The following is a 27,475-nucleotide window of genomic DNA, read 5'->3' as shown; positions in this document are numbered from 1 at the left end:
AATATTAATTTAAGATATAACCAAATAAATCATTATTACTTAGATATTAATATATTTCTGATACTATGGCTTTGAAATCTAGTGTACATTTTACACTTACAGCATTTCTCAATTTACACCAATCACATTTTAAATTCTCAGTTGACATGAGTGGCTACCGGTTTAGACAGTACAAATACAGAGGTCCCTGCAGAAATGTTGTTAATAAAGGCACATGGATCAAAGCAAATTTGCAAACATGAGTTTGACATAAAATTTAAGTGCCAAGTAGACATGAGCAAAAATGAGTAACCAGGATAGAATTCTGCAATATATATGAAGAAAAATAACTCTGGTTTAGTTTTGAAAGGTCACCAGAGAAAAGCCATTTCTTAAAGGAAAGACAAACTTAACATTTTCTTCAGGTTGTGTTAGATACAATAAAGAGCAAGACTGTAGCATTTAAATGGTTCATTGGGAGAAAGAGAAAAGGGACAGCCTTAAACCCAGGAAGCAACAAGAGATATCAAGAGAAGTGGCAGACAAGCAAGGCGAAGATCAGCTAGAAATAAGGAAAACAGAGATGATCCATGAGAAGGTGGAGCCCAATGGTCAGTAAGTTCTTCTCCCTTTAAAAATAACACAAATAGAAGGGTATTTTTTTGAAAGTGTATATAACTGTAAACGGATAAGAGATCTAAAAGTAAATGCTAAAATTAGAAACCTTTCAGAAGGAAACATGGGTGTACATCTTTGTGACACTGGATTTGGCAATGGTTTCTTAAATATGACACCAAAAGCACAAGCAACAAAAGAAAAAATAGCACTTAACAAAAATACAAATGTTTGTGCATCAAAGGATGCAATCAAGAAATGAAAAGACAACCCACAGAATGGGAGAAAATATTTGCAAGTCATATATTTGAGAAATTCCAATTCATATTTCGGATATCCAGTAAATATATTTAAAAACTCTTAAAAATCAACAACAAAAAGAAAACTAAGAAGCCGATTTAAAAATGTCTTGAAGACTTAAACAGATATTTCCCCTCCAAAAAGACACAAATGTCCAGTAACTAAATTTAAAGATGCTCAGTATCATTAGCAACTAGTGAAATAGAAATCCAAACAACAAGCTAATACTTCACATCCACTAGGATGGCTGCTATATTTTAAAAAAGGAAAATAACAAGTGTTGGAAAGGATGTGGAGAAACTGCAACCCCTCTTATCCTGCTAGTGGGAGTAGAACATAGTTCAGCCTCCGTGGAAAACAATATGGCAATTCCTCAGAAGTTAAACAGAATTACCACAACAATTTCACTCACTCATACCAAAGAGAATGATGTATGTTAACATAAAAGCTTGCACATAAATGTTCATAGCGGCAATACTCATAAAAGCCAAGAGTGAAAACCAAGTGTCCATCAACTAATGAATGGATAAATAAAATGTAGTATTATTCATATGATAAAATATTATTCAGCCATAAACAGGAATGGAGTACTGAAACATGTACCTTGTAAATATGCAGACACACTAAAGGCCACATAGTATATGATTTCATTAATACCAAATGTCCAGAATAGACAAATCCATACAGACACAAAATAGTTATAAGTGGTTGCCAGGGTGGGAGGGAGGAGAGAATGGGGAGTGATTGCTTAACTGCTACAGGATTTCTCTGAGTTGATGAAAATATTCTGGAATTAGATAGTAGTGATGATGTCATAGCATCATGAACTAAAACCCACTATATACCCAAACCCACCGAATTACATACTTTAAAATGGGCAAAATGGTAAATTTTATGTCCTATAAATTTTATCTCAACAACAACAACAACAACAACAAAAAGCAATGTGCAACAAATAGCTCAGAACTTGTGAAGAAAGATAATTCGCCGAGTCTTGGTGGCTACTCTATCAACAGGCTAAGCAACTGTTTAAATTAGAAGAAAGAAATAAAACAAAAGGACAGATACTACCACGGCAGTAACAGCAGTAAAAATAGCAGTAAATATTGTGAGAACAACCTCTAGCTGAGTTAAAATGCAGACGAAACAGAACAATCGACCAGAAATACGAGATAGTCTATTTTGGAAACTATGAATGAAGAGTCCAGGGAGTTTAGGTAAAAGCCATTAAAAGTCAGGCCATATTTCAGGAAGTGGTTTAGGGCCCCTGGACAGCTCCAGATCTTTCTCTCCCAGTCAGACTCTCCCAAAGGGCTTTAAAAATGTAGACTCCTGGGCTCTCTGTCAAGAGAACAGAATCAGAGCCTCGGGGAGGTGCGGGCAGAATTCGAATGGCCAACAGCATTCCTCAAGAGGACTTCCATGCATCTTTCAAGTGAAAAATCACCTACGAAGACAAGAGCTCAAGACATGTCTCTATTTTTCCTTTCCCGACATTTTCTACAGACTGTTTTAGGTCAGAACGGTTATCAAGTGCATCCTCCTCCCTAGGTCCAAAAAGGTTTTAAAAGGCAGCGTCCTAACTGCTTCGAAATCGGTATTTGGCTTTGGTTGGGGAAGGAAGGGAAGTGGCAAAGGACCGCTGTGACCTGGTTGATATCTTTTTCCTTATCTCCCCCCAGAAAGTTAACCCCAAGGGCAGGCATTCTGTTTCACCCCATCCTAAGACTGGCTCTGGTCGGAAAAAAAAGAAACTCACCAATTTTCATGATGCAAACGGTTGAACATCATGTGTCCAATCGTCATACTGCTCATCTATGCATTAGACCAAAAAAAAAAAAAGAGTCCTATTCTCCTACTTTATAGCAATGATTAAGAGAAAATTGATTCAAAACAGCTTGGAAATGGTGATGAGGAAGAAGGAGAGAGAGAGAGAGAGAGAACTGATGATTTAATAAACCTGGACAGAGGGGCGCCTGGGTGGCTCAGTGGGTTAAGCCTCTGCCTTCGGCTCAGGTCATGATCTCAGGGTCCTGGGATCGAGTCCCGCATCGGGCTCTCTGCTCAGCGGAGAGCCTGCTTCCCTCTCTCTCTCTCTGTCTGCCTCTCCATCTACTTGTGATTTCTCTCTGTCAAATAAATAAATAAAAATCTTTAAAAAAAAAAAAAACCTGGACAGATGAAGTTATTGCATAAATGCTGTGGGGTAATAAAGGGAGAGAATAAGGACTCCAGTGCCAGAGTGCTTAGGTTCAAATTAGAGTTAGAGTCACTAATTGGGTGACCTTGACCTTACTTAACTTCTTTGTGCCCCAGTGCCCTCATCCTTACAACGAAGACAATAATATCTAACCCATAATGTTGTAGTGAGGACTAAATGAGTTGCTAGACATGTATGTTTCCAATAGTTAAAAAAGTGAGTCTTTTTGTAAATCAAGATGGTCCCAAAAGGTTGCACTGTAAACCTTACAGTTTATAAGCCTTAAAGAAGGTATTATGAAATCAGAATAGAAAACCTTTCAAATCTAAATTGAGAAGTTCTAAAAAGTCACATTCCCAATATCTTCTTTTATTTGGCAGAATTCTTTGATTGCCCTCCCATGCTTTTAAAACCCAGAAGGAGGAATTATCAATAATAAAGGGAATGGTAATCCACCTCTCAAATTCTTCTCTTGCATCTCCAAATTCTTGATTATAACTGGTTATAATTTGTAGACCTTGATTAATCATTGTTAATTCACAATTGCATACCCATAATTCAGTGCTTCCATTATCACATAGAAATGCCAAAATTAAGTAAATACTGTTGCCTACCTATACATCCATTGAGTACTAGTTCCAAAAAAAATGGTTAGTATCTGAATTCCTTTTTAATATCCTTTAGAGAAAAAAAAGTATAAAATAAAGTAAAAATTTCTTAAAGACAACCTTTTTCAGATCTATGAAAAGTAACAGTCTCCATTTCAGCAGCCACCTTCACCAATGAGAAGGTGGACTTTTACTGCCAGAACATGAAGGCTAATGTTTATTTACTGCAAGAGTTTTTTTTTCCTGAAGAGAAAGTTTTTAACATGAGATTGATATTTTTTATTGAAACCTCCACTTTACACATCAAAAACCGGATATACATTTTAAAAGCGTTATTTAATTGGTTCCTCCAACTCTTTTTTGAGGATCTCTGGTACCAAGTGAATCAAGTTTATAAAAGTCCAAAGGCAATTTTTAGGAAATTATAACTAATGGTATTCCCACAAATCTGACCAAATTATCAGGCTTATGGCATTTCGGGATGATAATCCATGTTGTAATAGTCAATGATATTAGCTCCAGAATTCTCAATAACCTAATGTAATATTGTTGTGGTTTAGAATAATTTTAATTTGTGTGATGCTATTAAGGTTTAGATTAAGGGAACAAAAACACAGCAACACATTATGAAGTACTGACTGACTGACGTTTGCTAGCAACTGACCGGACGAAGAGTTGGGTATGTCATGGTGCAGGGATGTCTACAGCCCAGTTTCCTTTATCTGAGCCAGACCCCTTGTGCTTTACACTAGTATTATAAGAATTGTTTCCACAGAAGGGGAGGTCATTTAATTAGTTTTTTTTTTCTTTTTACATTTATGTGCTGTTACTTTATACTTGTAGGTCAGGCTGTCACTATAATAGATAAAATTATTATGATACATGGAGAATTATTTATTTTGATAGTTATTGAGTGCCTGTTACACTGGAGGGATTATGTTAACCTTTTTAAAAATGATCTTTTTAAGTTGAGCAAAGTTAGGAATTAACATTTATTTATATAAAATTTTATATTTGGAAATCGACATCAAACATGATAACATATTATGAAAAAGAGGCCACACTGGGAAATGGAAAAGGCAACAAATTTTACATGTGTTTGCTATTTGATAATGGCTGACATAAATAGTTTAAAATCATTGTTGGGTTAATTATTTTTAATGGTATAAGAAATAACTGCTCAAAATATCTTCATTTTCTTGTTTCAACAACGAATGGCAATCAATTTTGGTATATGAGACCTAGCGCATCAGCTTCAGATCCGATTAAGTATACCAAGTTTACACAAAGCCAAATGTATGAAAGGGGATCTTTTAAAAAAAACTTTATTTGAGAAAGGAAGAGACTTATAACAGAAGGCAAGAAGGAAACATACAAACAATATATTTACAACACAAAACAAGAGATCACCTTCAAGGGTGTAAATTATAATAAATACAGTAGATTTGAAAAGAGACATTTATCAATTAATTCTAAGATGAATTAAGTCCAGCTTTCTTTTTCACTGGTTCCAGGTAGTTTCTTGATTAAATTCAAAGACTATCAAATTCAAACAATTAATGTCCACCAACTGTACTGATGAAGCTCTCTCAAATGACATTATAAAAAATAGGTTTTTTTTTTGTTTGTGATTACATATCTTTGAAGTAATATTATACAAAAGTCTGCTCAGCCACATGTTCCTCCCCAAATAAAATGTATTTTAAAAGATGCACTATCCCTTTTTTATGAGATTGAAAAAAGACTTTAAAGAAAATGAATATTTATGAGATGGAAAAAATATACAATTTTATCTTAGGAATGCCATATTTTTAATGCAAAACAACTGACAAAGAATCATTTTAATCTTAAGGAATATACTAACCAAAATATGGTGCTAATAGGAAAAGTTGCCTATTATAGGTATTTGTCAAATTATCAGAAGGACTTTCATTATATGGAAAAGTTTTAAACTTTCTAACTTCTAGTTATGTTAATTTAATTTGAATGGAGACTTTTTAAAAAAGGATAATGTATCTTTAGCAGTGACTTTTTTTAAGAAATATTTTTAAATGTCACAGCAAAATGTAAACAACACGTGCCAATAACATACAGTTGTTACAATGTCTACATTTGGCAAAACCGCTATATCTCCTTTGAAACAGGATACTACACCTTCAAATACCTTGGATTTAGAAATATAAATATTTTAATAGAAAAAACCTCACAAAGATTCTAGGTCAATTTGGATTATCCATATTAAAGGGGTCTTAATACAACGAATCTTTAACTAGCTTAACAAAAGTAAACCTATAAAACAAGGTAAACACATCAAAAGGGAGTATGAAGGAAATGTTCCAGTGAAAAGCTTCCTTAACAATTTCCCTACTTGCGGTGTTATTTTCTTAGACAATAAATCAATTCATAGAGTGCCCTTTAAAAACAGAAAGAGTAAAACACTATCCTCCGTTTTTTTTTTTTTTCCCCCTACATTCCTCATTACATGAATCACTTGGACTTCCTGTTTCCACAAGGCATTTCCTGTTCAGCCTCATAGAATCAGTTTTCTGTAGGAGAACAGCAGGAACCTGACAAAGAACGGACTTAAATAAACAGAGTCTTCTGTTGCCTTCAAAGTTGTTTGTATTTCATAGCATCAAAGGACACAGTCCTTCTGAAGGTGCATTATATACAAGTAGATTCCGTTGTTAAGCCTAACTTTCCTAAATTTTTATTTGCCAAAGTGGTATGGTATATGCCGAGTCACTATGGAATTCTATCTAAGAGATCCTAGTGATATGATTATAAAATATGATACACCTTCTTTTAAACATGATTGTGACTTCGTATCCGATAATGATCATACCATTACTGTGTTTTCTACAATTGTAGATACAATATAGTATCTGATTGGACCATAATGCTGCACATTATTTCTGGCTATTATCTGCATCAGCTTCATTTGATCTTTTTCGATAGACAGTGTCATCAAATAACACAAGATAAAAGTAAAATGAGCAGTGCTAGGTGAGACATAATGTAATATTTAAAATAGTGCTGTACTTTGCAATCTATATATTTAAAACCACCTCTATTCCTAATATTTTCAATTGCATTCTATACAATAACCTAAGGACTATTGGCGTGGTAACCAGAACATTTAACTTAACAAAAAAGAGAGAGGAAGGAAGGGGCAGACTACCTTTAACAGTGTTCAAGACTGTAGTATGATACATTATGTACAACACTGTGAAAATTGAATTCTACATATCAAAAAAAAAATTGAAGAACTAATAGAACGTTTCATTGATCAGACTGGGTGACTATACCCAGCAGTCACTGATCTCAACAGAGAAACTAAAAACAACAGTGATTTTGTTTTCCTTAGAATTAATTGGTATGGCAGGCTTTGGGATGAATTTAAAGCCTATTAATTACTTGTATACTTATGTAGTATAATTTTAGTGTAACAAGTATTTCCTTACCAGTGGAGTTTCAATGAAACCTTGATATCTATATAGAAATCAGTATATAGAGAAATCTCTATATAGATATATCTGCATTAAGTAGAATCCTTAAACACTAAAATCAAATCATTCAGAAATATAAACAGATAGGAAATAATATCCATTTACCAAAACCGGCAATGCATTTCTTATTCAGATAATGACTTTAATTACAAATCCTGGAGCTAAATCTTTGCCTATTACCTGTTGCATAAAAGCAGCCTGCTCCCCAGATTCCATTTCCTGGATCTGAGCATCTTCATCACTGTCCACTGGTTCCTCCTTGACCTTCACCGCCCCAACTTGTCCCAGTGTGTCATCCACACAAGCACTGCTGTCGCTCCTAGTGCTGTTGCCACTAGAGGGCGCTCTGTCTTCCTGCATCGCCTGGTCCCCCTGAAGCTCTTCCTCCGCTTCCTCGAGGTGACTGCCTGGTTGCTTCAGTTGTTCAATAGATTTCGAAAGCAGCTAGAAGAGAGTGTTCAGGGGTTCAAAATTCAATAGTTCTTGGTGGTAACAGAGAAGCAAAACACACTTTCATTTCTAATGACTCTACTTTCAGTACGTTCTGGTTTCTAGTTTCTGGACGTCAATGGCAGAATGAATATGTATGCGACAAACTTCCTCAGTGATACTACATCTGAAGCAGCCCCATCCCCGCCAGATTGTGTTGGTGTGGTAGGCAGAGAACGAGGCTCGGAGTGCTTTCTTTCATGGGTCACCCTTTCACACACTTAGAAAATGGTGGGGGAAAGGTAAACAAACGTTTTCAGCGGGAACTATGAAACTTTGATAAGTGCAGTTCATACTGAGACAATTTAATCCAAATAAACCTGAGCATATTCTTTCTCAAAAGAGAAAATGTGATGGAATTAATGGAAAGGTAATGAAAACCTCCCACAATCTCATTTTTTGGACAGATGTCAGCCCCCATAAAATATGAGCACAAATGCCTTGTCTGTCTAGTTTTCCCATACCTGAATGGTCAAATGATAAAACACCTTCTTATATATACTGGTAAAACAAGGCAATATTGATTTGGAAATCTTAGACTTTAAAAAGATGTGGGATTTGGGGGCACCTGGGTGGCTCAGTGGGTTAAACCTCTCTGCCTTCGGCCGGTCCTGGGATCCAACCCCCGCATAGGGCTCTCTGCTCAGCAGGGAGCCTGCTTCTCTCTCTCTTTGCCTGCCTCTCTGCCTACTCGTGATCTTTCTCTGTCAAATAAATAAATAAAATCTTTAAAAAAAAAAAGATGTGGGATTTTTAAAAAATTGTCATAGCACTAAAAATGTTTTATGACTATATCCAAATTAAATAATAGGAAAGAAGGAAGTATTTTTAATCTGAAAATTATTTAGACATTTTCTTTATTTTATAAATTAAATTGTACTTTATCTTCAGAAGTGTATGAATTAACTGCTCAATGATTAAAAAAACAACAAAACGAGAACAGACCCTAACATAAACAACAGCAAAATATCACAGTATAAAAGCTCAATAAATGGGGTAAAATTCTCAAGATGATTTCATGTCACAGTAGGTTTCTTGTTTCGATTCACAATGACCACAGTGACTGATCATCTGCAGATCTCAGATCTTGAACTGTGGTTTCAAGAGTGATTGGAGTTTTCTGTTAATTCAGTGCCCATGTGAGCAGCACACTTGGAATACAACGGCTAAAATCATGAATACCTATTTCTCTTGGTATAGCTTAAGCTTACTGTCCCCCCTCCACACCTATGTTTTTAAGACTGAACACATGCTAAGAGTTAAAATACCAAAGTACTCCAACTCTGAAGGCTCTCTTACCCTCTTTAGGCTAATAGACTTTCTTCCAGGTCACATAACCTCAAATGGCTGTGCATATACCGATGAAACCCTTCATTTTCACTGTCTGTAAAATTAATGGGGAGCTTTCCTTCATTTGTGCAACAAATATTTATTGAATGCCAACTAGGTTCAAGGCACCATGCTCAGCATTGGGAAAACAGCCATCACCTTGCCCTCATAAAGCTTATAGTTTAGTATGTTAGAAAGGAACCAAAAGATAAATTTATTCATATTTTCAAGTATGGTAAATGAAATGGGAAGAAGCCCAGGGTATTACAAGAGCACACACAAGCTGCCACAGGAGCGGAACTGTGGGTGGTTAAGGGAGCTTTCACTGAGAAGGTGCTCTGTTTAGGCTGAGGCACGAAAGAGGAAGGATAGACAAGGAGGAGTCATTAGTTACATGCGCGAGAGGGGTTGAGATAAGGAGAGAGAGCATTTCTGTCTGAAGGCACAGTACATGCACGGGAAAGGGGGTCCAGTGCATTGGAGGAAATGAAAGGCCAGTGGGGTCTGAGCACAGGAAGGTGGGGAGAATGCTGGAAGATGCTGCTGGAGAGAGTGACACAGTTTATAATATGTTTGGGTTGAGAATAAGACTCTAGAGAAATAAAATACAATTTTGGATAAAGCCACAAATAAAATGTAAACACCGCCAATCTTAAGTTAGACATAATCAAGCTAAGAGAACATATACCAATCAAAATTTATGTCAAAATGAAGAAGGCAATTTAAATATTAATTTCCTCTGTGCTTACAATCCTAACATCTGTTGTTCTGGGGCTGTCAGCATAAGAACAATCATCCCATTGTGCTTTAAATGTTTCTAAGTACTTTTTACGGAAACTATTTGCAGGACTTTTGTATCCATGCTAATTAGCTCTTCATAACATAAATACATAATACCCTGCACATTGCTGTGATTTTGGGGTAAGAGACAATGTAATATTCCTGAACTTTGACTCTACAACTGAAGGATCCCATGTAATCAGCTGTTAGAAAAAGAGCATGTGACACCATAGGAAAGAGGCAGGATTTTAATAGAAAAGTCCCAGTCTGAGCTGGGACACCAGGGATAGGGACTTTGGGTGACAAGTATCTACCCATTCTTCAGAGAGAGAGCTCATCAGTCAACCCTTACCTCTATGGCTCACCTCAGATGTGACGTACAAGAGTACGACAGATTCTTGTGGGGAGAAGGACTGACCTAAGGAAAGGTATTAGTCAGGTGAAGGAGGCTGCAAGAGCCCCTTGGAGGGACAATCTGCAAGCAGACGGCTGCAGTTCATCTTCTGGGTGGATGCTTGGTGAGCTGTAGAACATTTCCCTCTCGCTACCAAAGCTTAGCTAGGAAAATTCATGGGAGCTAGTGCATCAGGGCTGGCGGACCAAGGACACATAGGAGTCAGGCAGACACCTCTGGGAGGTGTTCAGAAGTTCCTGCACGTAAGAGTCTGTGGGGAAGAGAGAAGAAAACCATATGGGATGTGTGGCCGTGAGACAGGAACTGAGAGGGCCGTTCATGAAAGGTCCATGAGGGAGCACGTGACCACTGTTCTGGAAACGTCCCATCAAAAGTCCCTGCTTACTGAGGAATGACTCTGCAACTTCCATGTTTGACTACAGGGACTATTCAGTTACCAAGAGGGAACTGCAGATACCACCTGCTAAGTAAAAGAAAAGTCTATTGCTCTTTCCTTCTCAGTCCCAGTCCCAACATGGCCCCTCACTACCTTGACTTCCTCACATCCGATGGTCTTTATCTCTGCTCTACCTCAGCGCCCAAAGCTGTGATCATACCCTAGCCCTGGTCTTTATTGGTAGCTGTACACTTTCTTAAATCAGTTTCAAACATGATGTCTTTTTGGTTCCTTCTCAGAATATTCTGACCCCAACCAGTCCTAACGCATTCTTGCTGCCACCAATTCCCCACACCCCCTCACATCCCTCCTTGTTGGACTAGGCTCCATTCTCCATTATTAAAAATTACTCCCTTGGGGCGCCTGGGTGGCTCAGTCGGTTAAGCATCTGACTCTTGATTTCAGCTCAGATCATGATCTCAGGGTCTTAGGATTCTGTCCCACGTTGGGCTCCACCCTTAGGGGGAGTCTGCTCTCTCTCTCTCTCTCTTTCTCTCTCTCTCTCTCCCCTTTCTCTCTCTCTCAAATAAATAAAGATTTTTTTTTTTTTAAATCACTCCCTTACATTGTCTTCAACTCCCCTGCCCTTTTGAATACGGGTTTTACTGGAAAAGTAAGACTTCCAACCTCAGTTAATACTACAGCTCTGCCAAACCCAAGCAGCTGAATAAGCTGGGAAACAAACAAATGAATTACCATCATGCTGAATGTTTCTCTTTAGATTCATGAGCAAAACCCTCAAAAGGGTCCTCAGTGCCTGGCAATCCTACCACATTTCTCTAGTTAATTCACTCCCACTCTTTCAATGACGATTTCAAACTACCTCCTCTCTCCTCAGACCTCAAAAATCCAGACCACCTCTTCTTCACGACCTGCTGTTACCTGTGCTTATTATTTCACTGAGAAGCAGAAGCCTCTGAAGAGAAACTCAACATCCTGCTACCATCGCATTTCCCAAGTGGCCCGTTCACCCTTCCTCGCATTCCTTAAGGTCTGGATCCTGTCTACCCCTGCAATGACCCTCTCTGTTCTCCAACACACATTTCCCCTCTCTGCTGGAATATTCTTATTTGCGCATTTTCAAAGTGATTTTAAATAAAACCTCCCTTGCTCTCCCCACCAACACCATTATGTACCTCCCTTCACAGCAAAACGCCTTGAGTTATCTCTCTTTACTGACTTCATTTCTCTTTTCCTGTTCTCTTTAGAATTCATGCCAACAAGGCTTTCATCTGCACTATTTGACCGAAAACTCTCCTGTTGAAAGTCAGTAATGACCGCATTCACGCCAAATCCAGTGGCAATTTAATTGGGATGTTATTAAGTGTCAGTGAGGGTAAAGCACTTCACAAAAGGCACAAAGACACAATCACAGAATCTTTGAAGGTAAGAGGCTGGTATTACAACAACTAAAGACCAAACTATGTGCTAACTCTTGGAATGTAACTTTCCACAGATACCAAGTAGGTTAAAGAAAATCTCAAATAGTGACCAAAGGCTTAGTGTTCACAGAATATATCATATGTACATTTTAACAAAAAACCTTCTGACCTGTTAATGTATTTCTGAGGTCACAGATATACCCAGAAACCTCATCGTTTAGTCCATGAATCAATTTTGGTCAGTATTGACAACCTCATGGACACAGATGCATATATAACAATGTTCCGTGTGCAATAAAGAAACAATGCCATTTATTCTAGTCAGTTCCTTTGGCTTCATCTACACTTATGATGTACTAAAGGAAACATGAAGGAGAAAAGTGCCAGAATGAGTAACGCTATGATAACTGGGCAAGACGGCCAAATGGCAAAATGATCTTCCAAGCGCAGAATTCCTTGATGGTTTGTTAAAAAAAAAAAAAAAAGTTTCTTGACATAAAACAGTAAATTATGAGTACAGACTATATACATATAAAATGTAGTCACTGGAAAATTTCTAATAGCATTCTTCAAACCCTTATTTTATAAAGAAGGAAATTCATGTCCAAGAGAAGCTGAGCCATCTCCAAAAACAAACAAAAAAGAGTAGAAACCCAGAATTTTTTTTATACCCTTCCAGTTTGCATTCTACTCTGAAACAGCCATGTTCCAATGGCAACTGAATTAATATAAATAATTCCAATGTCTCCCCGAGCTCCAAATTTGCATATTCAGCTGCTTCCTTAACATCTTCCCTTAGATCTAGAATACCTAATAGGTATCAAAAACTTTAAAGAGCTCAAAGAAAACCTTTATTCGTCTCCTACTCACATGTATTGCTCACCTGGTTTTCTCATCTCAGTGAACAGCAATACCCAAATGCACGAGTCTTGTCCTTGTTTCTCTCTGGCTCATCTTTTTGCTAAATACCCAAAAACCTAATTGATGTTCAGTAACAGCGGTTTGACATTTTCCTTCCCAGGTTATGAAGCAAATGATAATGTCTACATGAGCATTAACTACCACTTTTTCACCATCTCTGAAATGAAATATGTGCTTTTGCGAAGTTTCACAAAATACAGAAGTGATATATGGGGATCTCCGAGAGATGGTTTTGCAAATTGTAAATGCAGAGAAGGAGTTAACCTACACTTCTTACTCCAGGTATCTGACTAAAGCTGTTTTTCTTTAAGCCTGCAAATCTGCCAGCGTGGAAAAATTAGCAATTAACATCAGCAAGAAAAATCTATAGACCAAAGTCACAGAAAACCTGCCTGCCGGGTTTAACTTATTTTAGGATTTTTAAAATAAAAAAACTACTTGATGTTGTCTGTAAGTTTCTGGCTCTTTCTGAAGACATTCAAGACTTCAATTGTGTTGTGTCGTATGTGTTTTTGAACTTCAAATGTGACCATTACAAACACGGTATGGGCGAAGCCTCTTCTAATTTGTACTGTCGCTGAGTGGCCCCAGATGCAGGGAGGAGCTGTCTGCTTACTCTCAGTGGGGTAGCAGAGTCTCCCTTTGGTTGAACATCTGGAGGTGATCCCCCAGCAAAGTTGAGCGGTTGCCTTGCTGGCTACAAAACACAAGACGAAACATCTGTGTGACAGATAAATGTGAGAGCCTGTGTGACTCTCGGCCGAGGGCCCATCTGTAAAACACACCGTGTGTCATTCATCTGACACCAGGTGCACTACTTTGGTGGGGAACCCAGCTGAGAGGAAGATCATGGCTGTGCTTCTCCTTCTCCTTCCCTTTCATCTATGCTCTTCCTCATCTGTCAGTGTTTCTTGTGTTCTCCCTGCCACTGACGGCGATCGTACTGAACACCAAGAATGGAGTGGCCAATCCATGACCGCTCTGGGCTTGTAACACACACACACTCCTCTGCACTCACAATGACATGCAATAGACCAGGCAGGATAACTTATCTACGTTTCAAACACCTTTAAGCGTGATCATTCCATTCTTGTCAATCCCTGCTAGGCTCATAATTATGGCAGATCCATAATTTCGATGTTTTATATTCCATGTTAAATATCATATAGTCTACTGGCAAATGATGTAGAATTCATGAAATAATAAAGGCTGTGCTGCTAACCTTTACACATGAGCGCATTAAGCTCGTCTGTGTAAGTTACACTGTTTGAGAAAATCTGGAAATCAACATAAGTGTAAGTGCTATCGAATAAAGTATCTTTAAATTCCGTATTTTGAATTTTTCTCGAGGAGATCTTTCACGTCCCCACAAATATCTTCGGATTTGGAAGGGTAGCTAAGAACAAGAGTGTATGAAGAATAAGTCAGTTACTGATGGATATCTCATTTTCTGAAATTGTCAACAACCCATTAAGCACAAGTGTTTGCATGTGATTATTAAACTATGCAAAGTGACCTTCAACCCAACTCATCACTTTCTTATTTTGCCTCAGATTTGAAGACAGATTTTACTTGGGGAATGGCACAAGTTTTTGTTTTTGTTCTTTTTTTTTCTTTTAAATAAATGCAAAATTCTTCTTTTGGAAAATGAAACCTTTCCCTTAAGCTCCAAGGAAACTAGATTTTAAAACAATGATAAAATTCTGTCTCAAATCACAAATAGATTAGGTATGTACCAACTGTTCTCAAAAACAACATGCAGAGCATGGAGGGCTTTCAAATTGAGAGGTCTACTTAGAGAAGCACTCCGCCTCAAGCCAAAATACTCTATGCCATTTCACTTTTGTGCATTTTAGGGAAATTGCCAGAAGAACACAAACTAAATAACAAGAGAGAAATGTTTTCTAAATATTGGTTCATTATTCACACTAATTAAAAGTCTAACTGAAAAATCTTCCTTCTTACCAATATTGAAGAGATATGAAACTAATCTAGGGATGAAGTGAATTCTTAATAAAAACATGTTTGTATAACTTTAATGGTCGTCTAAAACAATGCCTGCAATTAAAATATCCTTTTTCTGGTTTCAAATCACACTAGTAATTCAATAACTTAGACGGGTGTTAACTTCTGGAAAGGCTACTGAAAATTTCCTCCTTTCAGTGTTTCCAGTGAGTTTGAGAAAGTTACCCACCTACTCTTTCATTCATTGGACAATTTTTTATTGAGCACTTACTATATGCCACACCCTGAGAAGTGCCATCAGGCAACATCTCAGAGGAAGAGGCAGAAAATAAGCAACTGAAGACTGGAACTTAATGTGTAGAGAGTGATGGGGAAAGGGGTGAGCATCTGTGTCTAATTTGTATGGGCAGGGAAGGACCCTCAGAAGAGGTGATGTTTGAGTGAAGAGAGACTCCAATACCAAGATGGGAGTTATGAGAAGATCTGGTGGTTGAACATTCCATACAGAACAGTGACTAACACAACTGCTGGGGCTGAAATGACATTCCCCACAGACTGGAGAGGAGGCCAGCAAAGCTGAAGGTCAGCAAGTAAGGGAAGGGAGTGGGAGATGAGGTCATCAATGGGGGCAAGAGCCAGATCGTGACAGCCTTGTAGGCCACAAAAAGATTGGATTTTATCCTTTGACAATAAGGAGCAACTGGGGAGTTTTAAACTAGCTCTTGACATGATTTGATTTGTATTTGTAAATGGTTACTCCAAGTGCTCTAGAAGATTAGATTGAGGTAGGCAAACGTAGAAACAGAAAGATCAGCTTTCAGAACATAAATCCCCAGCAAGAGAGTGCAACAAGACTTAACCAGAACACAAATGAGCTATTTGTCCTTCTTTTACAACACTCTGTAATCTTATGTCTTTTTATTACATAATAGCATTCCCCCCCTCCCCACCAATAATCCCCTTTCCAATCTTCAGGTGATAGTATGCTTTCTTTCAAAGATTTCTTTCTTTGCTTTTTCATGGTAATGTACAGAGCACAGTTAAGGAAAGTCACCATTGGTGATTTTGGACCAAGCCTCAGAATAGACAAGATCTCAAAGCCAATGATCTTCAAATCAATTGATTCATAAACATCTCCCTTTCTCGCCATTGATCGACCCTTGCTTTGATAATCTGGAAAGCAGCACAAGCTCTATTTAAAAATGGATGACCAAGAATAAACCCCAGAAAATAATGGCCACATAGAAATATGGGTCCCAGTGTAGCCAGATTTTCAAATTTTCAGACAATGCCAGAAATCCAGATTTGTATTTGAAATCTTTCTATTTTTAAAGATTAACCAATTAAAAAAAAAAGACTGACCAATAATTGAAATGCTTGTTAAGATACTAGGCAAACCAATGAACAGCAGTTCAATGGAATGGCTCCAGTCCACAGAGTGTCCGCCTATGACCTCTGAAAATAATCCCTTATGGCCCTTCTTACTTCAACATTCTAGGGTTTAGATCATTTCGAGCTGATGTCTGCCTGTTCTTAAAATATGCCATCCTTCATACTTGTGAGTTGTTTTATGTTCTCTACATGGTAAAAAAATTCAACTACTTTGCCAGGGGTTGGAGGTAGGGGTTGGGATCGACTACAAAGGAACGACACAAGGCAAATTTGGAAAGGGAAGAAACTGTTCTATATCTTGACTGTGGTAATTATATGACGATAGGCATTTGTGAAAACTCAGTGAATTGTACAGCAAGAGGAATGCATTTTGCTGTGTAAATTATACCTCGCTAAATAATTCAATAATTAACAGTAATACTGTTCCAAAGAGAAAACAAGGTCTGCTTCATGATGAATACAAAGGCTCAAGCTGGAACCAAATTTAGTGGTTTGGTTTACAACAAAGTAGGCTGATGCAAGATTGAGGCAAGTAGGAAATGTGTATCTTGGAAATATTTTAGCACTTCCAGAAAACCAACCATTTTCATTAACAGAATAAGGAAAATGAAGCTATTAGTGCTATAGAAGAATAGAAATGCTGCATTAAAATTTAGTAGTGCTTACCGTGTTCACGAAGCACTTTCAGTACATCTTTTCATGCACTCCTCACTATAAACCTCTAAAACCTTCAGATTAGAGAATTACTGGATGAGGAGGTTCAATACTTTATCAAAAGTTGCAAAATTAGTAAATAATTCTGCAGGACATCATACACTTCTCTCGGCAAGGTCATCAAGCATTCTAGATGTTGCATTTCATATGAACTATTAATTATATAGAACATTCTTTGACTGGAATGATCTGTTTGCAGGTCTATGGGTCGTTCAAGGGAAAGAACATGCCTTCCTATTTTCATTTTTAGCATGCAGCATAATGGTTGCTAGCAAATCTTTGTGGAACACCATGAACAACTCCATACCAGGAGATTATTTTTTAGAAGTGATTTTTTATTGCTGGTTGATACAACTAAGTTGATAGCAAGAGAGTAAGGGTGCATTTAAGATATGCGAGGTTAGCCCTGGATGCAATTCTGCCTGAAGGAATGGGAATACTCTAGGATCGTATGACATTTCAGGGTCGCACTAACCCCTGAGATCTCATTTGTATTTAGAGAAAGGGCAGGAAGATACAAGGGACAAAAACTAAAATCAGGACTTTATAAGCAACCAAAATCTATAACAAAGAGACTGCCACACATTGCTGGTTTTTATGTCCACAAATCACTTAGCTTTATTAAAAATTCCTTAGTAAGACTTAATTATTTCATCCTGTCAAATGAAACTATTTGTCAAGGTTGAGAAACAACCGAATTATTTAGCTTCCCTCTCCCTTTGAACAGCCTGGAATCAACATCAGTCAAACTATTCACATGGCTTAATTCCCCAGATATTTTTCTTTCCCCTATTTTCTTACCTCATAGTCATGTCCAACTATTGTTTTTCTCATTCAGTAAAAGCGTCTCTGACTAGATTAACAGTGCAGAGTGAAAAGGAAAGGTCGAGGTCCTTCCCTTGGTCTTCGAGTTATGAAAGCAACACTGGGAACGCTTGTGAATGTTACCCATTAATCCACTGAAATGGTCATTTAGTTTCTTTTACAAACACGGGATTTCATCACATCTAATAATAAAGCAACAAGCCATTTTCTGTATATTATAAACCATCAACTTGTAATTATGTAGTGAAATGCTTCTCTATGAATTCTCTGTGATGATGTAAGCCGGGATGGCAGTAAGTGGTTTTTTTTGAAGCTCAGCACATACCTACACAGATCTATTTACATTGGGCTAATCATGTCGAAATAACATCTATTTAAGGGCAAAGTCGAAGTTTCTTCTATAAACCTCTATAGATAGATAAATAATCTAGGGGGCTTTTTACTGTTATAAAATTAAGACTGCCTTTCGGTGCCTGCTAAAGTTTTTGGACATACTATCCATCTAATGGGCAAAATGTAATCCTAAATTGTTGATTAAAGACTCTGCCTGGAAACCTACTGTCAAACGGAGAGAGAGAAATTAAACCTGACAACAGTAATGCCTACTTTCCTAAATGAAAGCCCAGTTCAAGTTTCTACTCATCCATTTTTCAAAACCTAAAACAAGGCATTTTCCAACCACCCATGGATGAGATGCCAAATTTGCATTTCAGTTGAACTTGATGAAGTCAGTAGACTTTCAGCGTCAGGCTCGCTCAGAGCTCTTATGAGAAGATTTTTCCCCAATCTAAAATAATAATAATAATAATAAAAATAACAGTTTTGCAATGTCAGGGCCTGGCCATACTGCACCCACTTTTGGGAAGCTTTACGATCCAGTGGATATCTAAATGTACCCCCATGAGAGCCACGTAGAGAGGCTTCCGACTTACTAACCGGATGGAGGGCAATGTGAGAAAAGTTGAGCAGTGGGGTCAGGAAAAGGAGTTTCTTCATCTTGACAAATCCAAACCAACACCAAAAAATTAAGACATAAAATAAGATCATCCTCCTTTTTTGTTTGTTTGTTTGCCTTGCCTTTAATTGTAAGCTTTCTACTTTGGGCAAAAATAAAATTAGGAAAATGTTGTCTTAGGGTGCTTGGTTGGCTCAGTTGGTAGAGCATACCCATGATTCTTGATCATGTGACTCTTGGTCTTGGGGTTGTGAGTTCGAGCCCCACATTTGGTATGGAGCTTACTTAAAGTAAAAATGTATTTAAAAAAAAAAAAAGGAAGAAAAAGGAAAATCTCGTCTCTTGCTCCATGATAAAAACAACACTAAAATCCTAAGTTTAGATTCAGGATAGACGTTTGGGTCATTCAACCTATGTCAGAATTCGTGCTCTGTCAACTGCTAATCCTGTCATGTTGGTCCACCTACTCAAACCCTGGAAATTAAACTTAGTGGGGCGCTGGGATGGTTCAGTTGGTTAAGGGTCTGCCTTAGACTTGGGTCATGATCCCGGGACTCTGGGATCGAACCCCAGGGTTGGGGGTTCCCTGCTCAGTGGGGAGACTGCTTCTCCATCTCCCTCCACTGCTTCCCCTGCTTGTACTCTCTTGCTTCCTCTGTCAAATAAATAACATCTTTAAAAATAAATACAACTCATTAATTTCTGTGATACTAAAAAGAGTGAGTTGTTAAGTTTGAGAAGATGACATATATAACAATGCTGGCTTGGTGTCCCAGTTTACAGTGGCTCCTCCTTGTAACAGGGAGCTGGTATTATGGAAAAGATACCCAAAGTACCTTTGGAGGAGGTGTGGGAGGACGCATAGCTCTTAAAAGAAGGGGAGGGAAAGATACCCTTGGAGTAACAGGCGCAGCAAAGAGCAGAAACTGGTACATGGTTCTCCTCTAATCACACTTAAAATGTGAATCTTCTCACAAGGAAGCCATGGTTAGAAGTACCTGGGTTAAAATAAAGCTAATACATAACAAATAACATGGAGGACATAGGGAGATGGAGAGGAGAGGGGCGTTGAGGGAAATTGGAAGGGGAGATGAACCATAAGAGACTATGGACTCTGAAAAACAACCTAAGGGTTTTGAAGGGGCGGGGGGTGGGAGGTTGGGGGAACCAGGTGGTGGGTATTATGGAGGGCACGTATTGCATGGAGCACTGGGTGTGGTGCATAAACAATGAATTCTGTTACGCTAAAAAGAAATTAAAAAAAAATAAAGCTAACACAAAGCATTTCCTTTGGTGTTTGATAATAGGAAGTGTGACTTAAAACATGTAAACTTTCTGGAATGCTACATCTTTATAGTTGTTGTTCTTCAAATATAACTCTCCTTGGAAAAATATGCACTTTGCTCAGTAGTGCCCCAAATAGTTCTATTTTAGAAATGCCTTCTGGGATATTTTATAAGGAAAAAAATCACACACACGCACGCACGCTATGTTTGTGTTGACCACAGGCAGCAAAGAATATGGTCCCATGGGCTGCTGTGGATGGACGATCGGGGACAAGGAGTGGATATGAATCACGAGAGGTCCTGAAGAATATGTAACACTGATGTTAGAAAATTATCTCAAGAAAAAGAATAAAAGAGATACTACTCAAAGAATCCAATTCTCTTCCGAAAACTCCCCATTTGTTCTATTCCAGCGCTTGAGGAGAATTAGATTCATGCCTTCCTTGTCAGACACAGTAGCGACCTGCTTCAATAAGGGCTACAAGGACATCTGCTTGGCCTCTCCTTTCCTCCGCTCGTCTTAGATATATGTTTATTATGATGAAAGAGCACTCATGTCAAAATGCCTACGTATCACAGTAATACATATATAATAGATACTTCTCTCTACAGTGAACCTTGACATAGAGAAGATGTCATCTCGTGATTCATGTGGGTTTTTAAAAAAGGTGTTGGCTGATATCCAGTCCAAGGAATGCATAAGATATTTATCACAGAGCATATTACAAAGAGAGAAAGAGAGAAAGAAAGAAAAAGAGCAAGAAAGAAAGAAAGGAAAAAAAGAAAGAGGAGGAGGAGGAAGAGAGGGAGGGAGAAAGGAGGATATAAAAAGGCCTGCGTGGCTCAGTGGGTAAAGCCTCTGCCTTCCGCTCAGGTCATGATCCCGGGATCCTGGGATCGAGCCCCGCATCGGGCTCTCTGCTCCGTGGAGAGCTTGTTCCCTCCTCTCTCTCTCTGCCTGCCTCTCTGCCTACTTGGGATTTCTGTCCGTCAAATAAATAAATAAAATCTTTAAAAAAAAAAAAAAAGGACAAGAGAACTCAGAGAGGTAACTAAGTAAGTCTTGTCTTACTTCCTCGAAGAAACGATTTTCTTCCACATGTCCCCTATCCAAGTACTTAACATACTGTACTACTGTTTACTCTGTTTACTGAATATTTCATTCCTCTGCTCCCCACACTGTAAGCTCCAGGAGGACAATGACTGTTATTATTCTCTTGGTGCCTAAAGTTGCATCTGGCACAAAGCAGGAATTCAATGAGTTGCTAAATAAGTAAAGTATAATAAATCAGTATTTCCTTCAAATAAGTACTGAATGAAGAAGTTTCTTGAAATTTCTGCTCATGTGGGTTTGATAGAATGAGTACCAAAAATATGGGTACTAGAAAAATTCTAGTTAAAGTAGAAATTTAGTGTGCATCAATGCTATTCTATTAATACTATAACAGAAATGATTTAAAGAATGTTTTCATTGGGTAGGGGGCAGAAATCTATGCCAAATTATCTCATAACAAAAATGAATGAAGACACTGAAGAAAATTTCTGTATATCATTCCAATGGTGATACAGCTAGAGATTTGCCCTTCTATTAATTAGGTAGTGCTTGGAATACTTCAAATATCATAAAAACAGTCAAGTAACTTCAGAGTGTTTTGCTTTCTTTAATCACAGTCTTATTTTACCAGAAATTCTGTTGCAATATTTAAACTTAGAATGAGACCAGAAGAAAATTACCAATACCCTCTTACATTTTGTTTGCCATTTTGTATCTATGGGAAAGATTCGTCTTTAAAAAGCTTTTTATGCTTCCAATAAAAAAATGAAAGATAACTGGGAAAAACAACAGTCTTCTTTTGATGCTAGTATAAAGAAACTCTTTTTTTTTTAAAAAAACTCACAAGTCATCATTATAAGAATATACCATATGATAGTAACAGAAATTGTTAAATGCATTTCTCATTTTAAATATCTAAAAAAAACCCCAAAAAACAAAAAACAAAAAATAAAGAAACATGCAAGCCATGACTTTCTTATGGCTAAACTTCTCAAAATACTTTCCTTGAAAACTGAGTATTCAAACTGATGGGCCAGAGAGACAAATCATTCTGATGGGTTTTCCACTCACCTTTCTAGCTTGTATAACAATGCAAATACTATGTAAATCCATTCCAGTCATCTTTCAAAATATCATTTTGGCACTAAGCTATTAAATACTAAACTATTAAATACTTACATCCTAACTGCATGAGACAGATAACTATATTATGCCACACAAATTTCTGCTGTAAATGTCATTAAAGTAATAAGCAAGGGGTAGGTAAGTTATTTAGTATGATTAATAATATTTATGTTGTAGAGTTACAACAGGCAGGAATGACTGCTTTCATAAATGCACTCAAACAATAGCAAGATATTAGAAAGTTTTCAAAATTTAGTAAGTCAATTACTGTATATACTCTGCTCTGAAAAGTACAGCTTTGCTTTTAATTCTTCTAAGGATTATTAGCAATTCCATTATATCATTAAAAATTTCATAGCAGGAAGGACAATCATATTTCATAGGATACAGGTTTAGAGATAAATCTTAGTTTTTTCTTCATTGTCATTGCATTTTTTGCTTCTCCATATCTTAAAAAAAAAGAACCATAAAAAAAGTTGAGGGAGCAAACAGAAAGGACATTTTCAAATACGTTATCTGCACACCTACGTCTTTATGTGAGCATGTATTTCCTGCTATAGTAAGTTACTCAAGAGCAGGACCATGTTTTTATGATGCCAACTATTTGGCTCTAATTTGACGTGACTCAATACAGATTCATGTGTTGTACCAGGAAAAAAATGATAGAAATTAAAGTTTCTGTGGTTATTTCTCATCAATGGTCACTCAAAATGGTTAGAGTGTACATAAATATATGATCATACAGAAACTCTTTGGTTTTGGCATCTAAGTTATGGCCCTCACATAATGTGAAATAAATGTTTTCATCACCTCATAGGGAAGGGAGAGCAGTAACAATTCATTTCTTGATAATTCTATTGTGAATACTTCAGAATAGGGACAGAAATTCAATATTTTCCTTAATAAGATTCTTCTCTGTTCCCTTAGACAATTGAGGGCAGGTGAAATATTTTCAAAATCTGGAGAATACCCAATGTGCATATGCAATTGGACCAAACATATGGAATACATACTTGGAGAACAGCCAACAAGAGACCTGCTTGAGTAATCTAAACACCCAAGCTGAGAGGGGTTAATATATAAAGATCAGCTTTGTACTTTGAAGTTTTCTGGACTTCATTTTGCCTAATTAAGACAAGATTTAATAATCAAACCACTGTACAAACATGTACCTGAAAGTATAGGTTTGTTTCTAATTTTGGGAAGAATTCTTAACAGATTCCAAGGAATCAGCTCCACATGGGAGAAGGTCTCTGATAAGATTTGCTTTTCTCATTGCTCAATGCAAATGCCTGCTTTTCATCTTGGTTTCTTCCATGTGACTGAGGTTAGCATCCGCCTGTCAAAATCTCAAGTGTCATACTAAAATATAAAGATTCTGTTATCAGCATGCCACAGAGTCTGAAATAATGTATTCCAAAATATTCTTTAAAGTATTCCTAGGAATCTAAGGAACTTAATTCCAGATCAAAATATTATGAGGCAATGGGGTGGGTGGGTGGCTCATTCAGTTCAGCATCAGACTCTCGCTCTCAGCCCAGGTCATGATCTCAGGATTATGAGACTGAGTCCCCCACGGGGTCTGCACTGGGCAAGGAGCCTGCTTAATATTCTCTCTTTCTCCCTCTTCCTCTGCCCTTCCCCTGCTCATGCTCCCTTGCTCGCTTGCTCTCTCTCTCTTTAAAACAAAACAAACAAGAAACAAAAACAAAACCCCCAAAACAAAACAAAACAAAACAGAATATTATGAGGCAAAAGGTAGGATTCCCAATTTTTCTTCCTTCATAAATTTTTCGCATCAGTCACCGGACAATTTACGTAGTAAATTTATGTAGTAAATACGTCGTAGTTTTAAGTAGTGCTGAGAGACCACAAAACAAACAAGCCAAACTCTACCACAATACAGCAAACATACACAGAGTCACATTCAAGTCAATGAGTACCAGGCCACTCTTACAAGAAGGAAATTGGTCTCCTCCAGGGAGACTGCCTTGGTACAAAATAATTTCATAAACTTAGAGAAATGTTGTAGCAATAACAGCATCAACCTGATGATATATAAAGAGCATGTGGTATTGTGGACTGCCATGTGCAGTGTAGTAAGAGACAGCACGAAAGACAGTGGCCATAGCCATCCATCGCCAGCGCCCATCTCCCTCCCCTGCAACCCCACATCATCTTTGAAGGCAGCAAAGGGCTGGGCTGTTTAGTTGTATGGTCTTCAGCCCGAGCTCCCTTCCTGGCTCTGCCTGTGAGAACAGAAAACCTCTTGCCCTGCCTGCAGTAAAGTGAGTGCCTGATGAAGAACCCCTTTCTCCTACTGCTATTAGAAGGGTGATTAGACCTTTACCCATGAGGCACTGCTTTGTTTCTGTCACGATGCAATAAAGCTCTTCAACAGTAAGCCAATTTTTAGCTACCTTTAGTAAACAGAATGGCGTTTCTTAATAATCATACCTCTACAGATACTTGTAGACGATACAGTAACAAAGGATAGGATATGAACCATGCTGTTCATAGAATCATGCTATATGGGACGATGATAATGACAATAACATGCCCAGGAATGAGAAGACTCGGCTTTGTAAACCTGTCATAGAGGAGGGTAGTGTCAAAACTGAGTAGACAAGTTTGCTTATGAATTCACAGAAGATGTTTTACGGGCCTGGCCTGCCAGACGTTGTTATATTGTAATCACTGTTTCTTTGTGGTTGCCTCAACAGGAGAGCGCCTAAGGATGTGGTGAGATACGGACATCAGCTTCCCACTTGGCCACAATAAGGCTGCCAGAAAATTACCACACATTTCTGAGAAGTTGCTTCAAATGCAGTTTGGAATAAAATGGGGCATGCTAAAAAATAGAACATGGATACATACAAGTTGCTGAGAAATATTTGTGGGCTCACCTTGTATCTGCCTGCACCTGTGGGAACTTTTTGAGTTGTCAATCCACCACCTTCAACTCTGCCCCAAGCCTATTCTATGAAACCAAAAAAATGGGGCTCTGCACTCATGTGCCTGTATGTGCTTCTGAATTCAAACAGGTCCTCAATCATAGAAGCCCTCACCAATCAGTTATCTCAGTGTTGCTACAAACATGCTGTGAATGTAATGAGGGTAAAAATACTGATATTGTGATGCTGTCCCCAGGGCTAGGATGGCAATCTCCTGTCAACGATGATGCAGAGATACCGACATTTTCCTTTTGTGTGCCTGGACCCAAGAAGGGAACCCCACTTTCCCCACTGGTGGTTGTGACCTCCTGACTTTGACTTGGGGGCTTACTTTGTTCATGTGGATCTGCTGCTGGTATTGCTTCTGCTTCTCCAAGAACTGCTGGTGTTGCTGCTGAATGACCAGTTGAGCCAACGTGCTCTGAGGCAGAGGTGCAGACTGGGTTCGATTCAGGGGCCTGTGACGGGGTAATTTGTGGGTACCTCTAATGCCAGGAGAAATTCTCTCCTTTGCTGCCAACGGAGACTGAGGATGTAAGGGAACTCCACCTGAAAAAAAAAAAATATATATATATACATGTACACATATGCAGAATTTTGCTTAGGAATAGACAAACACACACACACACACACACACACACACACACACAAAACCCACAGAAAAATAGATATAGGAGATAAATGTGATGAAAACTAGTGATTCTACCAGGCACACATCAGAAGAAAGCTAGGCTGTAGGGGATGGAGGGAGAAGTGCCAGAACATGAGACAGGTAAGCACCTGACTGGTGACTCACCAGTCATTGGCCTCAGTATGTATGAAGGTTAAATAAGGTGCAGTGTTTCCCCCCACCACATGTCTAGAGGAATAAACAGGAAAAGTAGCCTTTCCCACAAGACCAAGTCTCAGGGACATCCTTGTGTGACACTTTCAATCTTTAGGAGAGTCTTGAGCTAAAAAAAGACCTTACACCAGATCACGGATAAATCAAGCCCTAAAATGATCCGCGAATGGTGTCATGATTATTTACCAGCCACGAGAAGCTTCTGCTGTCGCATTTGTTCTTTCAATAAGAGATGCTGCAGGAGTGCTTGGTGGCTGCTATTAGGCTTTCCCTCTAAAGCAACGTGGGGATGGCTTGAAGTCGCTGGGATGCTGCCAGCGTACTGCCCAGGCAGAGGGACGCCTTGTCGGAGCGTCTGGGTCTCACACTTCTGTTTTTCTTTGAGTGAATTCGAAGCCTGTGTCAAGAAGTAACAGAGATGGTAATCCTCTTTCACCCACTAGGTCTGTACAGCATTAGCGTAGTTTCTTATTCTGAAATTCTCCCTCCCTCCACCCAAAAGAAAACCCCATCTGACTGATAGCTAAGTAAGGAAAATGTATGACGGCATGTCTTTTTTTTCTTCTTCTGATTTTTTTTTTTTAATTGAAGTGTAGTTGACATACAATATTACCCACGTTTCAGGTGTACAACATAGTGATTCAACATCTGTATATACCAGATGTGCTCACCCTGATGAGGGCTGTCACCATCTGTCGCCAGACGAACTGATTACAATCTCACTGACTATATTCCCCTATGCTGTATTTTTCATCCCTGTGACTTACTTATTTTACAGCTGGAAGTTTGTACCTCTTAATTGCCTCTACCTCTTTTGTCCAACAGTGTGTCTTTTCAAACCAACCAAATTATTGGGTGAGAAATAAAAACAGAGTTGAACTATTGGAAATAAGTTAGTATTGACTGCCATTGTACTGAACATAAAGATTTCTTTTCCACATTGAAAATGATGCTAATTTTAGGCTTAATAACTGGGAAGTTTATTTAAAAAATGTTTTAGCATACTGTTGAAGTAAAAAGGTATACTGGCAATGTAAAATGGATTCAAATTGCTAAACTAATGACTCTATCATAGCAGTGAAGAAGCTGGAGATAAAACTGTCTGTAGCTCTGGAGTTTCAAGCAAAAGGAGCAATTCCTCTAATAAACTCACAGAGCTATAGGATTCCAATATTTAATTTTTAAAATAAAATTCTTCAGCCAACCCAATGAAAGGTTATATAAAATATGCAGGACTTTGACTTAAACATGTATTTTGTATTAATTCACAACAGATCCCCAAATCTCTAAATATTGAAAATGACACTTTAGATACTTTTGTTTAATAACATAAACTACAAGTGAAATTAGATCAAATAAAAATGCTATTAAGAACTTGAAATGTATGATAACACAGTA

General features: G+C 38.0%; 1 protein-coding gene and 1 long non-coding RNA gene across 17 annotated transcripts in view; one reads left to right on the top strand and one right to left on the bottom strand.

Moving 5' to 3' along the window:
- HDAC9 (histone deacetylase 9) overlaps positions 1-27,475 on the bottom strand; it is a 924,856-nt gene that overhangs the window by 359,347 nt on the left and 538,034 nt on the right. For 13 of the 16 annotated variants that reach the window (XM_045062751.1, XM_045062752.1, XM_045062760.1 and 10 more), the window contains 3 exons: positions 26,264-26,474; positions 25,565-25,782; positions 7,392-7,655 (listed from right to left, as the gene is read on the bottom strand). In XM_045062751.1, the coding sequence (XP_044918686.1) occupies positions 7,392-7,655; positions 25,565-25,782; positions 26,264-26,474 (693 nt within the window). Of the gene's footprint in view, positions 1-5,011; positions 7,656-25,564; positions 25,783-26,263; positions 26,475-27,475 lie in introns of those variants that run through there. The other 3 variants (XM_045062761.1, XM_045062763.1, XM_045062762.1) reach the window with 1 other exon arrangement.
- On the top strand, positions 11,500-14,287 carry LOC123387014. Its single transcript, XR_006601339.1, has 3 exons — positions 11,500-11,651; positions 11,869-12,046; positions 13,064-14,287. It is a non-coding gene; the product is annotated as an uncharacterized LOC123387014 (long non-coding RNA).

This window comes from Mustela putorius, unplaced genomic scaffold (assembly GCF_011764305.1).
Source record: "Mustela putorius furo isolate JIRA1106 unplaced genomic scaffold, ASM1176430v1.1 tig00003845_pilon_pilon_pilon, whole genome shotgun sequence".
Taxonomy (NCBI): domain Eukaryota; kingdom Metazoa; phylum Chordata; class Mammalia; order Carnivora; family Mustelidae; genus Mustela; species Mustela putorius.
This window is presented reverse-complemented; position numbering and strand designations above follow the sequence as displayed.